This window comes from Delphinapterus leucas, chromosome 18 (genome assembly GCF_059928025.1).
Source record: "Delphinapterus leucas isolate spDelLeu-1000000601 "Yukka" chromosome 18, BTC_Dleu_Yukka2, whole genome shotgun sequence".
Taxonomy (NCBI): domain Eukaryota; kingdom Metazoa; phylum Chordata; class Mammalia; order Artiodactyla; family Monodontidae; genus Delphinapterus; species Delphinapterus leucas.
This window is the reverse complement of record NC_143146.1, coordinates 28,907,344-28,923,320: the sequence shown is the minus strand read 5'-3', so window position 1 is coordinate 28,923,320 and position 15,977 is coordinate 28,907,344. Positions and strand designations below refer to the sequence as shown.

At 35.6% G+C, this 15,977-nt stretch overlaps 1 protein-coding gene across 21 annotated transcripts in view; it reads right to left on the bottom strand.

Annotated features, from left to right (window-relative positions):
• MYCBP2 (MYC binding protein 2) overlaps positions 1-15,977 on the bottom strand; it is a 276,112-nt gene that overhangs the window by 97,992 nt on the left and 162,143 nt on the right. For all 21 annotated transcript variants that reach the window (XM_089899231.1, XM_089899222.1, XM_089899228.1 and 18 more), the window contains 5 exons: positions 12,585-12,810; positions 11,518-11,636; positions 10,790-10,877; positions 8,399-8,448; positions 982-1,154 (listed from right to left, as the gene is read on the bottom strand). In XM_089899231.1, the coding sequence (XP_089755357.1) occupies positions 982-1,154; positions 8,399-8,448; positions 10,790-10,877; positions 11,518-11,636; positions 12,585-12,810 (656 nt within the window). The remainder of the gene's footprint in view (positions 1-981; positions 1,155-8,398; positions 8,449-10,789; positions 10,878-11,517; positions 11,637-12,584; positions 12,811-15,977) is intronic.

Genomic DNA, 15,977 nt, shown 5'->3' with positions numbered 1-15,977 from the left:
TTTTTTTAACATCTTTATTGGAGTATAACTGCTTTACAGTGGTGTGTTAGTTTCTGCTGTATAACAAAGTGAATCAGCTATACATATACATACATCCCCATATCCCCTACCTCTTGTGTCTCCCTCCCACCCTCCCTATCCCACCCCTCTAGGTGGTCACAAAGCACCGAGCTGATCTCCCTGTGCTATGCGGCTGCTTCCCTTTACACAATTTCTTAACTAGCTTCCCTTACTACCCTCTCTTCCACGTAAATTTGGCCTATTTTCTGTATTTTGTGATATCCATGCCTGAATTCATGATCATCATATCCATGATCTACATTCAAGTTGTCCTGTGAGATGAGTAATGAGTAATTCTGCCATGCATTACATAAAAAGTCCATAAAGATAGCACGGAGGCTGACTTAAAAGATTTTCTAAAAAAAAAAGATTTTCTATTCTTCTCCAATCACCATTTTGGTTTTTAAAAACTAAAGAGTAATCTCTGTAGTTTTAAAATTAAAGCCAGAAAGAAGTCAGATTTCTACATTTACTAGTAAAATCACAAGTCAGCATATTTGTTCTTTTCATCTTCACAAAAAAGCAGACAGCAACAAAATAAATGAGAACTCCATAACCTCAAATGATTTAATTTAAATTCTAAATTTATATTTGTATTAATTGTAGATTTGGAAAAAAACATATTAAAATAAATATAGTGATAAACTTAGGAGGTTAGTACAGATATTAAATACTACCATCAAGTACACAGACTTCTCAATTTTACTAGGTGTTCTACATATTTTTAACAACTATTATATATTTTTAAAATACTTTGAAATATTAACTACCATTTTATACTTCGGCAAGTCCAAAACACATAAACTAGATTATCTTAGGCAGCACTGTAACATCCTAACGATTCCCCTCTCATTTCTCTTCAGAAATGAAGACTGAGGCAAGCCCTGAAAGGAAGTCATTGTAGTACTTAATATACATTACCTCGCAAGCCTTCCACCACTTGATCCTGGGACACAAGCAATAAAATCATCCAGAAAGGACTGTTCATTGCTTTGGATTTGAAGTGGTAAGTTTCCTTCTAGTGCTTCCAATATAGTTGGTGAATGAGAAAGCGCTAAACCCTTTCCAAGAATACCAGAATGGGTTTTGCACACCTGTTGGGTAAAAGAGAACATTTGCATATTTTATTTTTTAAATTTATTTTATATATATATATTCTTGTATCATATAACAGACTTTTTTTTCGAATTTTATTTTTTATACAGCAGGTTCTTATTAGTTATCTATTTTATACATGTTACTGTATATACATCAATCCCAATCTCCCAATTCATACCACCACCACCTCCCCACAACCCCGCTTTCCTCGCTTTGGTGTCCATACGTTTCTTCTGTGTCTCTAATTCTGCCTTGCAGGCTGGTTCATCTGTGCCATTATTCTAGATTCCACATATATGTGTTAATACACGATATTTGTTTTTCTCTTTCTGACTTACTTCACTCTGTATGACAGTCTCTAGGTCCATCCATGTCTCTACAAACGATCCAATTTCGTTCCTTTTTATGGCTAATACTCCACTGTATATAAGTACCACATTTTCTTTATCCATTCATCTGTCAATGGGCATTTAGGTTGCTTCCATGACCTGGCTATTGTACATAGTGCTGCAATGAACATTGGGGTGCATGTGTCTTTTTGAATTATGGTTTTCTCTGCGTATATGCCCAGTAGTGGGATTGCTGGGTCATATGGTAGTTCTATTTTCAGTTTTTTAAGGAACCTCCATACTGTTCTCCATAGTGGCTGTATCAATTTACATTCCCACCAACAGTGCAAGAGAGTTCCCTTTTCTCCATACCCGAGAGCATTTGCTATTTGTAGATTGTCTGATGATGCCCGCTCTAACCGGTGTGAGGTGATCCCTCACTGTAGTTTTGATTTGCATTTCTCTAATAATTAGTGATGTTGAGCAGCTTTTCATGTGACTCTTGGTCATCTGTATGTCTTCTTTGGAGAAATGTCTGTTTAGGTCTTCTGCCTGTTTTTGGATTTTTTTTTTTTTAATATTGAGCTGCATGAGCTGTTTATATATTTTGGAGATTAACCCTTTGTCTGTTGATTCGTTTGCAAATATTTTCTCCCATTCTAAGGGTTGTCTTTTCATCTTGTTTATAGTTTCCTTTGCTGTGCAAGAGCTTTTAAGTTTCATTAGGTCCCATTTGTTTATTTTTGTTTTTATTTCCATTACTCTAGGAGGTGGGTCTAAAGAGATCTTGCTGTGATTTATGGCAAAGAGTGTTCTTCCTATGGTCTTATATTTAATTCTTTAATCCATCTTTAGTTTATTTTTGTGTATGGTGTTAGGGAGTGTTCTAATTTCGTTCTTTTACATGTAGCTGTCCAGTTTTCCCAGCACCACTTATTGAAGAGACTGTCTTTTCTCCATTGTATATCCTTGCCTCCTTTGTCAAGATTAGTTGGCCATAGGTGCGTGGGTTTATCTCTGGGCTTTCTATCCTGCTCCATTGATCTAGATTTCTGTTTTTTGTGCCAGTACCATACTGTCTTGATTACTGCAGCTTTGTAGTATAGTCTGAAGTCAGGGAGTCTGATTCCTACAGCTGAGTTTTTTTCCCTCAAGATTGCTTTGGCTATTCAGGGTATTTTGTGTCTCCATACAAATTTGAAGATTTTTTTGTTCTAGTTCTGTAAAAAATGTCATTGGTAATTTGACACGGATTGCATGGAACCTGTAGATTGCTTTGGGTAATATAGTCATTTTCACAATGTTGATTCTTCCAATCCAAGAACATGGTATATCTCTCCATCTGTTTGTGTCACCTTTGATTTCTTTCATCAGTATCTTGTAGTTTTCTGAGCACAGGTCTTTTACTTCCTTAGGTATGTTTATTCCTAGGTATTTAATTCTTTTTGTTGCAATGGTGAATGGGATTGTTTCCTTAATTTCCCTTTCTGATCTTTTGTTCTTAGTGTATAGGAATGCAAGAGAATTCTGTGCACTAATTTTGTATCCTGGAACTTTACCAAATTCATTGATTAGCTCTAGTAGTTTTCTGGTGGCATCTTTAGGATTCTCTACGTACAGTATCATGTCATCTGCAAACAGTGACAGTTTTACTTCTTTTATTCCAGTTTTTATTCCTTTCATTTATTTTTCTTCTCTGATTGCCATGGCTAGGACTTCCAAAACTATGTTGAATAATAGTGGCGACAGTGGACATCCTTGTCTTCTTCCTGATCTTAGAGGAAATGCTTTCAGTTTTTCACCATTGAGAATGATGGTTGCTGTGGGTTGGCTGTATATGGCCTTTATTATGTTGAGGTAGCTTCCCTCTATACCCATTTTCTGCAGTTTTCACCATAAATCGGTGTTGAATTTTGTCAAAAGATTTTTCTGCATCTATTGAGATGATCATATGGTTTTTATCCTTCAATTTGTGACTATGGTGTATCACATTGACTGATTTGCGCATATTGAAGAATCTTTGCATCGCTGAGATAAATCCCACTTGATCATGGTGTATGATCCTTTTAATGTGTTGTTGGATTCTATCTGCTAGTATTTTGTTGAGGTTTTTTGCATCTGTGTTCATCAGTGATATTGGTCTGTTATTTTCTTTTTTTGAAGTATCTTTGTCTGGTTTTGGTATCAGGGTGATGGTAGAATGAGTTCGGGAGTACTCCTTCCTCTGAAATTTTTTGGAAGAGTTTGAGAAGGATGGCTGTTAGTTCTTCTCTAAATGTTTGATGGAATTCACCTGTGAAGTCACCTGGTCCTGGACTTTTGTTGGTAGTAAAATTTTTAATCCCAGTTTCAATTTCATTACTTGTGATTGGTCTATTTCTTCCTGGTTCATTCTTGGAAATTTATACTTTTTTAAGAAATTGTCCATTTCTTCCAGGTTGTCCATTTTATTGGCATAGAGTTGCCTGTAGTAGTCTCTTATGATGTTTTGTATTCCTGTGGTGTCCGCTGTGACTTCTCCTTTTTCACTTCTAATTTTATTGATTTGAGTCCTCTCCCTCTTTTTCTTGATGAGTGTGGCTAAAGGTTTATCAGTTTTGTTTATCTTCTCAAAGAACCAGCTTTTAGTTTTATTGATCTTTGCTCCTGTTTTCTTTGTTTCTATTTCATTTATTTCTGCTCTGATCTTTATGATTTCTTTCCTTCTACTAACTTTGGGTTTTGTTTGCTCTTCTTTCCCTAGTTCCTTTAGGTATAAGGTTAGATTTTTTATTTGAGATTTTTCCTGTTTCTTGAGGTAGAACTGTATTGCTATAAACTTCCCTCTTAGACCTGCTTTTGCTGCATCCCATAGGTTTGGGATCATCATGTTTTCGTTGTCATTTGATTTCTTCAGTGATCTCTTGGTTATTTAGTAATGTATTGTTTAGCCTCCATGTGTTTGTGTTTTTTACGTTTTTTTCCCTGTAACTGATTTCTAATCTCATAGTGTTGTGGTCGCAAAAGATGGTTGATAGGATTTCAATTTTCTTAAATTTACCAAGGCTTGATTTGTGACCCAAGATGTAATCTGTCCTGGAGAATGTTCTGTGTGCCCTTGAGAAGAAAGTGTAACCTGTTGTTTTCGGATGGAATGTCCTGTAAATATCAATTAAATCTATCTGGTTTATTGGGTCATTTAAAGCTTGAGTTTTATTAATTTTCTGCCTGGATGACCTGTCCATTGGTGTAAGTGTGCTGTTAGAGTCCCCACTATTACTGTGTTACTGTCGTTTTCCTCTTTTACAGCTGTTAGCATTTGCCTTATGTACTGAGGTGCTCCTATGTTGGGTGCATATGTATTTATAATTGTTATATCTTCTTCTTGGATTGATCCCTTGATCATTATGTAGTGTCCTTCCTTGTCTCTTGTAACATTCTTTATTTTAAAGTCTATTTTATCTGATATGAGCATTGCTCCTTCAGCTTTCTTTTGATTTCCATTTGCATGGAATATCTTTTTCCATCCCCTTTCAGTCTGTATGTGTCCCTAGGTCTGAGGAGGGTCTCTTGTAGACAGCATATACATGGGTCTTGTTTTTGTATCCATTCAGCGAGCCTGTGTCTTTTGTTTAGAGCATTTAATCCACTCACATTTAAGGTAATTATTGATATGTATGTTCCTATGACCATTTTCTTAATTGTTTTGGGTTTGTTTTTGTAGTTCCTTTCCTTCTCTTGTGTTTCCTTCTCTTGAACTTCCCATTTAGAGAAGTTCCTGTAGCATTTGTTGTAGAGCTGGTTTCGTGGTGCTGAATTCTCTTAGCTTTTGCTAGTCTGTAAAGCTTTTGATTTCTCCATTGAATCTGAATGAGATCCTTGCTGGACAGAGCAATCTTGGTTGTGGGTTCTTCCCTTTCATCACTTTAAATGTATCGTGTCACTCCCTTCTGTCTTGTAGAGTTTCTGCTGAGAAATCAGCTGTTAACCTTATGGGATAACCTTATGGGAGTTCCCTTGTATGTTATTTGTTGTTTTTTTCCTTATTGCCTTTAATAATTTTTCTTTGTCTTTAATATTTGCCAATTTGATTACTGTGTTTCTCAGCATGCTCCTCCTTGGGTTTATCCTACCTAGGACTCTCTGTGCTTCCTGGACTTGGGTGGCTATTTCCTTTACTATGTTAGGGAAGCTTTCAACTATAATCTCTTCAAATATTTTCTCAGGTCCTTTCTCTCTCCTTCTGGGACCCCTATAATGCGAATGCTGGTGCATTTAATGTTGTCCCAGAGGTCTCTTAGGCTGTCTTCATTTCTTTTCATTCGTTTTTCTTTATTCTGTGCCGTGACAGTCAATTCCACCATTCTGTCTTCCAGGTCACTTATCTGTTCTTCTGACTCAGTTATTCTGCTACTGATTCCTTCTAGTGTAGTTTTCATTTCAGTTATTGTATTGTTCATCTCCATTTGTTTGTTCTTTAATTCTTCTGGGTCTTTGTTAAACATTTCTTGCATCTTTTCGATCTTTGCCTCCATTCTTTTTCCAAGGTGCTCGATCATCTTCACTATCATTATTCTGAATTCTTTTTCTGGAAGGTTTCCTATCTCCACTTCATTTAGTTGTTTTTCTGGGGTTTCATCTTGTTCCTTCATCTGGTACATAGCCCTCTGCCTTTACATTTTGTCTACCTTTCTGTGAATGTGGTTTTCATTCCACAGGCGCAGGACTGTAGTTCTTCTTGATTCTGCTGTCTTCCCTCTGGTGGATAAGGCTATCTGACATTTGTATATTTTAAAATATAAAACTTTAATTTCATGAATTTTTTTGTATTTGCACCCAATTTTAGATAGGCCTTTTTGGGGAAATAATTTTCTTCCCATGCCCCAGTGCTCCTTTAGCCTATAAAGTAGAAAACTTTCAGGAGGGAAAAACTTGGGATACTATTTCCAGTGTCTTTCTTCCCACCAAAAAGAAGTGATTTATCAGAGATCTGCATGCTAGATGCAATGGTGCATCTCCTCCCATTCTAGCTTTCTACATGTGCCACATCCCTCTTTGTCAGGGCCAGGGCTCCCTTTCAAAGACAGCTGTAAAGGTCTCCCTCTTTTTGTGTCTCCATTACTGGTAGCTATCCTGGGTACGTTGTGTTTGTTCTCTTGCGCAGGTGGGTACCAAGGTCTTGACTTGGGCAAAAAGTAGATGGAAGTCTGACTGTGGCTGCACATACGCTGCATTAGCCTGTGTAAGCCTTATTAAAGTTAAGAAAAAAAGGCACATAAAACTGAAATTTTAGTTCTCACCTATATGAGAAGCAAGCCTTATATTTTGGAAAGACTTGCTTTAAGGGCTAAAACTCTAGAAAATTTTTAATGACCATATAATAAATTTCAAAACATAATAGTTTTCACAGAGAAGGATTATATTTCCATTTCTATCAATTTCTACCACAAGTAACTTGTGCATTCTATAAGCCATGCAATTTCAAAGTTGTAATCTTTAAAGTCAAACAGGCTTGAGGTCAAATCCGGACTCTGGACAAGCTATTGCTGTGTGCTCTCGAGCTAACAAGTTACCGACCATTCCTGAATCAGTGAAATGTATAAACTGGTGATCAAATGATATCTCTTCCGTGGTTATTATAAAATTTAAATTAAATAACACATTTAAATGCCCACCATCTGCCTAACAAGCAGTAGGTGTTACACCATCACAGTGACGACCTTACATGCCAAAACGGTGGGTAATTTGGGAAATCACTTTTCTCTTTACAGGGGTACGATAAAGACCTCTTTATATCTGGCCTAAATGACATTCTATAAGCCGTAATAATCCCTGTAATGATAATATGAGGTACTTGATGGTTTTCCTTAGCTAGAATGTTATCTGACACATAGTATGTTTATTAAATATTTTTTAAATTAATTTTTATTTTTTGTATCTTAAGATACAGAGATTTAACTTTTTTAAAAGAAAAAAAAAAACCAAAAGCTGGTGGGTTTTTAAGACACAGACGTTTCTTAACATTATTGAGGACACCATGACTCCCTAATGATTAGAGCACAGTGATCAAGATCACGGACTTTGTCACCAAACTGCTAGAGGTCAAATTCTAGCCCAGCTGCTTACTAGCTGTGTGATTCTGGGCCAGTTACTTAAGTTCTCTGTGCCTCAGTTCCCTTACCTGTAAATAAGAGTCTCTAATTCATAGGGTTGCTGTGAGGACTAAGTTAAAAATATGAAAAGTGTTTGGAATAGTAAGTGATAAAGTTAAGATCAAATAAATGTTTGTTTTTATTATTACTGCTGTGATCAATTCATTTCAGAAAATAAATAAAATATAAACCACTAACTCTAAGTATTGATATTAGAAGACCTGGATATTAGACTTTATCTCCCAGTTAGCTGAATTCTTAGATAAATCACAAAACGTCTCTGAACTGAAGTTATTATAATTGTAAGATACAAGAGAAAATACTGACCTCAAAGTGTAATTGCAGAAATAGACAAATAACGTCAAAGACATGGTAAACTATAACATGCTCTACAGATGTTATTTAAATTACTATTACTAACAGCTTTTTCCCCCTTTTTCTAACTGGTCAATAAAACTTCTTTCAAGATCCAATTTAAATGTCCAACGCTGGGCAAAGCCTTCCCCTGGACCCTTGGCACTTGGTAGCTCTTCTTCCTCCAGCAGGGCTTTCGCCTTACTCCAGAGTTAACACCCACCACACAGTACAACAGGGGCTCATGTGGTGGGTCTCTCCAATCAAGGGGAGAAATTATGAGTTATTTATCTCTATAACTGCCAATTATGGAATGAAATACTTCATGAATGAGTGCTATGTTCAAGAAAAATAAGGTTGATCTGAGTGAAAATTCTGCTTAAAATTAATGTACAAAGTTTACCCTTACAATTATCAGGACAATACCTGTAATGCAGCCTCTTCAAGAATTTCAAGGTCTTCTTCTAATTCATTACCTGTTGTGTAAATGAAAAGGTTTACTAAAATATATTCATCCTTAGTTTATCTTTCTAGTCTTCTGTATTCATGACATCTTTCCCACAAATTTGATATTCCAAATTGAAGAGAACTATTATCATTCTGGATAAATCTCAGTGGTTTAAATTTTCAAATGCTATTTTCAGTGTGAATATAAGCTGTAATTCTCAAGACAATACTCAAAAAGCAACCATCAAGGGATTTTCAAAAGATATATACTATATTTATGTACACAAATGTGTATTTTTGACTTTAGCGTATTTACTTTTAGACCAAAAAAAAAAAAAAAGAAAAATGAGGGACTGAATTTTCAGAATCTGAGCCTTTCTAGTTTGGTTATATTGTAGAAGAGCTTTACCTTTAGTAAACAACAGTTACTTAGAGGAAAATGTAAGATAGTGACTGTATTCTCTAGCCATTTTCTCCTTTACTGCTTTATGTAGAATATATTTTATTTATTGAATTTTCTTTGATAGTTTAATTAATTCATAAAATATTAATACTAAAGTAATATATTCAAAGCGAAATATTCAAAGTATGCAGAAGTGTAGAATGAAAAATTCTGCTACCACTCCCTTCCAAAGATAAAGAGTGTCAACAGTTTCTTACGTATTGTTCTAGAAATTTTGTGTGCAAATAATGTGTATGTACATATGTGTCAACATACACACATGTGTACGTTGTGGGTACATACACATATATTTATATACTTACAATATAATGTTCACAAAAATGGGACCCTCTGCTGCAGCTTGCTATTTTAATTAATATAACTTGGACATCTTCCTTGGCCAGGACATAGAGGCCTACTTTTTTGTTGCTGCTTTTTAACAGGCTGCATACATTCCTACTGTATGGACTTACCATTGCTTATTGAACCAGTTCCCAAATGACAGGCATTTTGGTTGCTTCTAGGTTTTATAATCACAAATACTGCTATATTAATCTATCTTACAACATACCTTTTTTGAGCATTTGTGCAAGTATGCATAAAAAATTGCTACATCAAAAGCTACATGCATGTAAAATTTGAATAGCTGTTGACACATCTCCTTCAAAGAGGCTGTGCCATTTTCCCTCATATGAATAGAACACAGATGTCTCATTGTCTCATTTCCTCATCATGTGTCAACACGAAGCAGGAACAAGGGAACAGAGAAGGGTGGAAGGGAGCAGGAAGAGGAGAAGGATTAGATAGGGAAGAAAGGAGTAAAGAAAGAGAAGGGAAGAAAGAAAGAATAAAGTGGGAAGGGTAGCCCCAGAGGGAGGAGATACAGATGCACTTTTGGAGGTGAGAATTGGGGAAATACAATAATAATGCCTTTTATTCCCAACTACTGTAAAAATAAAATGTTTGACCATGGATAAACATCATGGAATCAGTAAATATTTTAAGCCTTATTTTCATCTTTACAATTCTGATAATAAATCAACTCATGTATCACACAATTCCGTATCCTAGAAATAGGTACTCTTTGGCCATTGCCTCATTTCTCTGTTGTGCATCACGTGAAAACTCTTCTAAAGAGCCATCTACGTTCAACTTGACTCCCCCTCCTGACTTTCCATTCTCTCACCCCGCTCTAAAAGTCCTTATACTTCTCTCCTTTTACTGATATATATGTATTTCTTCTTGAGTATATAAATAGCCAACAAGTTTAACCCAATGACAAATTTTAATTGCTTTCGCAGTTTCATTAAAAAATCCCACCAATATCCACTCTCCTGAGGTTTTACATCTACCTCATTGGCTGCTGCTTCAGTCTTTTCTGCAGCCTCTTCCTCCTGTTCCATCGGTCTTTGAAATTTTGACAAGTGCCAGCTTTGACCCTTGGCTATTTTCTCTTTCTCATTTGCATTCTCTTCCTAGCTCATCTTTCATATGGTTCTTTCATACGGTCTTTAAATGCCAACTACGTCCAAATGACATTTCTATTGACTTGTCCCCTGAGCTCCAGACAATAAGCATCCAATCGCCTATTTGATATGTCCACTAGGATTTCTGAGAGATATCTCAAGCTTTTGGTTTAATACTCTATTTCCAGTGCTTAACCCAGGGCCTGGCACATAGCATGTATGTACATAAGAAAGTGCTTGTATGCATATATGTGTGTGAATAAAAAAACTAGAGAGATACTCCTCTTCAGTCTCCATTTAAAAAACCCAAACAACCAGTATATTAAGCAGTTGCTCATGAATGTATGTGACTACTGAATTCATTTTGCTAATCTATTTTCAGAATGTTCTATGATGAACATATTCTATTCTCAAAATTTTTTTTAAATCATAAACAAACACCGAGTACTTGACCACACTTACCAATAGGAAGTGCTAGATCCTTTTTCATCAAAGCTGCTGCACAAACCCCACCAAGATTGGCTAGTTCTTTTTCCAACTGAATGACTCCCTGGAGAATTGCAAAAACAAAATCAGATGCTTTAAAAAATGTTTGCAAGATGAAATTTTTGAAAGATGATGTGGATTATCAAAAAAAATGTGACTTGCATTCAAGTGTAATGTTTGAAACTAAAAGGAAGCATATGTTAGGAGCTAATGGTTAATTAAGAGTGTAAGAGATTTAATATTATGTCTCATGCTGGTTGTAAGTTTCAGACCTACAGGTTCATTGTCCAAAGAATTTTTCATTCATTACTTTGAAGGAACATGATCAGTCTTTCACCTTGACTTTTTTTTTATTGTATGATTTGAAACATTTAGAAGAGATACTAAGTTAGTCCCATGGTGAAATTAGGTTCTACAATTTACTTAGAAAGGTATAGCTACCAGAGCAGGTTTGGAACAGGCACAACTATACTAAGTCTTTAAAGGCTGGGTCATGTTGCACAGACTCCATTCTCTTCACATATTAAAAGTAGCAAAACCAGACCACTGCACAAAATTAAACTACAGAGTATTTTAAATTATACACTCTAGCTTAAAATAAATTTCAGACTTCTTGAATACAGAGAGCAAACACAATTTAAGTCAACAGCAGCCCTTAGAAACACAATCTTCCTTAACAGAACGAGAAGATAATTCATTCTCACCTCATCAGGTCCAGGGCTAAACTCATATCCAATTGCAAAACATTTGAAACCATAGAAAGCAGCTTTGTCATCTTTCACATAATCTGATGCAGTCTCCAGTGAAAAAAGGGCCTCATTTCCTAAGAAAAAGGCTAACATTGAGTTCAAAATCTGAAACAACTTTATCAAAATTTCCTTACTTTTATCTATGTCAAGACAGGTAGCAATACAAATCAGGTACTAAAAAAAGTCCTTTTTGGGGTCCCTATATCTACTTGAACAAAGCTGTGCTTAAAAAACGACAGTATAAACAATAGAACCATGCCAGTTGTTTGTTTTCTTTATGATCTAATTCTCCTTAATCACATGTCCTAAGTTAAGTTACACACAAGTGATAATTGTCAATTATCCGTCAATTACTAAGGTGACCTAGGTTAGCCTCTTCTGTTTCAGAGTGAGCAATCCTTTCTAGGCTAAACTCTGGCTTTGTCTGATTTCTCCACAAACAAACAAAAGGCTAGAAGAAAGAAGTTTCTAAATTCAAATTGGCTATTAGTTTGAGAGATCACAAAAGTAGTTATGGTTAATTGGTTAAAAAAAACAACAGACTGTAATGGCAAAAGTGCCTCCACCCACCCGGCCACATACACCCTCAAGCTCGAAAACAATAACTTCACATAACTCAGTGTGGGTTCGGTGATTCACCAGTTCTCTTGAAAGGAAGAAGTCCCTGGTAACTTCTCAAATTTTAGCACTTACTGGGAAAATAAAATACCTGATCCACTTTTTCTATAGTTTGGCCCCAACTACACAGACAGCCACTCCTCAGTGTTAACTCTCTGCTTTTGTCAAGCTAATCTCTTCTCACAAGGTCCTCAAAACATTCTCTTTCCTAAAACTTGGTCATGTTATGCCCCATGCCCAGAGAGTCTTCTTTACTACCCAACTGCAATCCAGATACAGAGCAGGTCTTCAAGAAATTCTTCTAAAAATTAAATAAACATTTTCAATGATGTATCCTTACTAAACATAATTATCATAAATGCATATAGTTTACCATATAAAACAAAAACAAAAAAATAATTTACCTGGCAACACTAAAACCATGGTAGGCCACCCAGAGGATCCTGAAAATTTCTTTAATTCTATCCAGGAATTAAGATTTTCATGAACAGATGTCAATTTTGGTCCATATCCTGAATTCTGAACAGTTCTGACAGGAATCAACAAGCGGAGGACATCTTCTGACTGTGCAGTACCACACTGAGGGTCAAACTCGATTGTCATCCACCGTACACACTCTGGGAATGTCACCTGAGGTCAACAGGCAAAAAGTCACTCGCACAAGATGAATCAGATTTTAGCGTTTTGTCTAGTTTAGAAACAGGACATCATACTGTAAAGATGATGCCTTCAACATACTGTAAAATAAGTTTTAAGTAAGGAATTAAATGATCAGAAATCAAGGTATTAATGGTCAGTATCAATTGTCTCGACTCCTCACTTGAAATATCTATTGCTTTCTATCTAATATTTGCATTAATGTTTTTAAGTACACACTGATATCATTAGAAAAACAATTACAAAGCTGCTTAATTTCCATAAACATTCAGCTATCTGACTTTCCTGTGGAAGAGTTTATATAATAAATTTTCCACTTCAGTCAGTATGCATTTAAGGAATGTAAGTCAGTAACTCACAATATAATTTGATAGGTAAAATATAAGGATACATTGATGGAAATTAATAAATCATTAACATGTAAGGTTTTAGTCACTTTTAGGTTATCTACCATTCATAGTATCCATTACAAGTGTTTCTTTTCATTAACAAAAAAACTTTGTAACTTCATGTATTATGAGAATAAATATAAATACACACACACTTATACACTTGATAAAAGCCTAGATTTTTATATTTTCCTAGCCTGAAATTTTACTGTATATATGAGATTATGATGGCACATAATTACATATATTTTTAAGGCCACTTTTAAGCTTCTGTCACCATTATGGTAGAAGGAATGCTGTAATGGTAGTCAAATTACAGTTAAGTAGGACCATGTCAAGTAGTAAACTATGAACTGGTTGTAGGACATGATATAAACCTTAAGAAATTTCCTAAATATTATATTAATCTAAAAAAAAATTACCTCGGACGATGGCAAATATTTTTAGTAGAGGATTTTTTACAATCTCTATTTAAATAAAAAGCTCAACTCTATTCATAATAACATAAACATAAATTAAAACTAAACTGAGACACCATTTTCCCACCATTCCTTCCATTATATTGGCAAAAGGCCCAAAATTTAACAACAAATTCTTTTGGGGAGGCTGAGAGAAAACAAGCATTCTCATACATTGTTGGTGGGACACAAAAAGACATAACTTCTGTGACTTCCCTCGTGGCGCAGTGTGTGGGACTCCACACTCCCAGTGCAGGGGGCCCAGGGTTCGATCCCTGGTCAGGGAGCTGGATCCCACATGCATGCTGCAACTAGGAGTTTGCATGCCACAACTAAGGAGCCTGCCTGCTGCAACTAGGACCCCAAGCAACCAAATAAATAAACAAAATATTAAAAAAAAAAAAAAGACATATGTAAGTCCCTTCTATGGAAGGGAACTGTCAACATCTAGCAAAGCTACATATGCATTCACTCTCTGAATCAGCAATCCCAGATCTATTGAGCACAAGGCTCCTCATTCTATATTTGTTTAACTCAGCCATCCCACTTCTAGGAGTTTACTTTGAAGAAATGCTTCTAACAATACGGAAACAAAAAAACAAACAAAAAACTCTAAACACAGGCACAAAGTTATTCATTGCAAAAAAATGAAAACACCCCAGATGCTCACACACATAAGATTGGCTGAATAAACTATGATAGGTCTTTACAGTGGAGAACTATGAGGCTGTAAAAAAGGAATGAGGGTGGTCTCTTTAAATGGATATGGAGAGATTTCTATACACAGTGTTAAATTTAAAAAGCAAAGTACGAAGTAGTATACATAGTCTGCTACCTTTTAAAAATAAAGATGGAAAATAATACTACAACTAAATCAATCTATCTATCGTTCTGATTTTTTCCAAAAAAGAACGCAGGAAGGATACACCAGGATACTTACTGGAGTAAGTGAGAAGCAGAGAAGGAAAAAGACTTATAATTCTGTGTATGTTATTTTGTATAATTTTATTTCTGGAGGCATATTAATATTTCACATATTTTAAAAGTAAAATTAAATCAACTAGGATAGGAATAAGACTCATAAAAATTAAGTACAAGTAAAAAAATAAGCCTAACTTTACATTAAACTGATCATATACCCACTTACACATATACATAAAATGAACTACCCCAAGCAACTTCTGAATGAAGTACTCTGATTATCCTAATGTCAGTGGGATTAACAAAAGACAAAATTTTTGCAAAGAAACTGTTAATTTTATATAGTATTCAATATTTTTATTATTCACAGTGGTATACGTAAATGAAAAGGGTATAAAGAAAAGACCTCAGTGGTGTTGACTAGAACTAAGAAGAAGTGCTCAAAATCTGATGAAAACACAGAAAAAGGACACAGAATCCAGCTTGAACAGATTTTCCCAGGACAAATCAATTAAAATTTGAGCATCAAACTGAATGACAGCAAAGGATTATAACACTGAGCAAAAAAGAGAATCTTTGAGTCCATACTGATATAAACACATAAAATAAATAAATAAATAAATTTTTAAAGGGGAAGGGATGGGAAAATTCTCCTTTACAACAGAACACCAGCTGGGAGGAATAATAGAATTAGAAAGCCACCGTCTTTATAGTAATGAATGATTTGGGTAAGAATAACCAATGGATACTAAAATTTGTTGAAAGACCATTTTTTTTTTTTTTTTTTTTTCCGGTACACGGGCCTCTTACTGTTGTGGCCTCTCCCGTTGCTCCGGACGTGCAGGCTCAGCGGCCATGGCTCACGGGCTCAGCCGCTCCGCGGCATGTGGGATCCTCCAGGACCGGAGCACGAACCCACGTCCCCTGCATTGGCAGGCGGACTCCCAACCACTGCGCCACCAGGGAAGCCCGAGACAGTATTTTTTACACAGTCTCTAACCCATAGATATCTACCCATAGACACTTTCAAAGGGAAAAAAAGATTTTTTTTGGTGGAGCTATCAACTTAATCAAGTGACTAAGTACTTCCTGATGGGATGCACTGAGGAGAACAGGACAACGCTTACGTGGTGTTGCCACCCAAAACGCACAACGTGAATCTAATCATTAAAAAACAATCAATTACATCTAAATTAAAAGGATATTTTTACAAAACCACTGATTGTGTTCTTCAAAAATGCCAATGTCATAAAAGACGAAGGAAGGCTGAGGAACTACTGCAGATTAAAAGAGATCAAAGAGGCCTAACAACTAAATGCAATGTTTGAACCCGACAGGATCCTGGTCGGGGTTTAAAAAGATTCTGTGAACA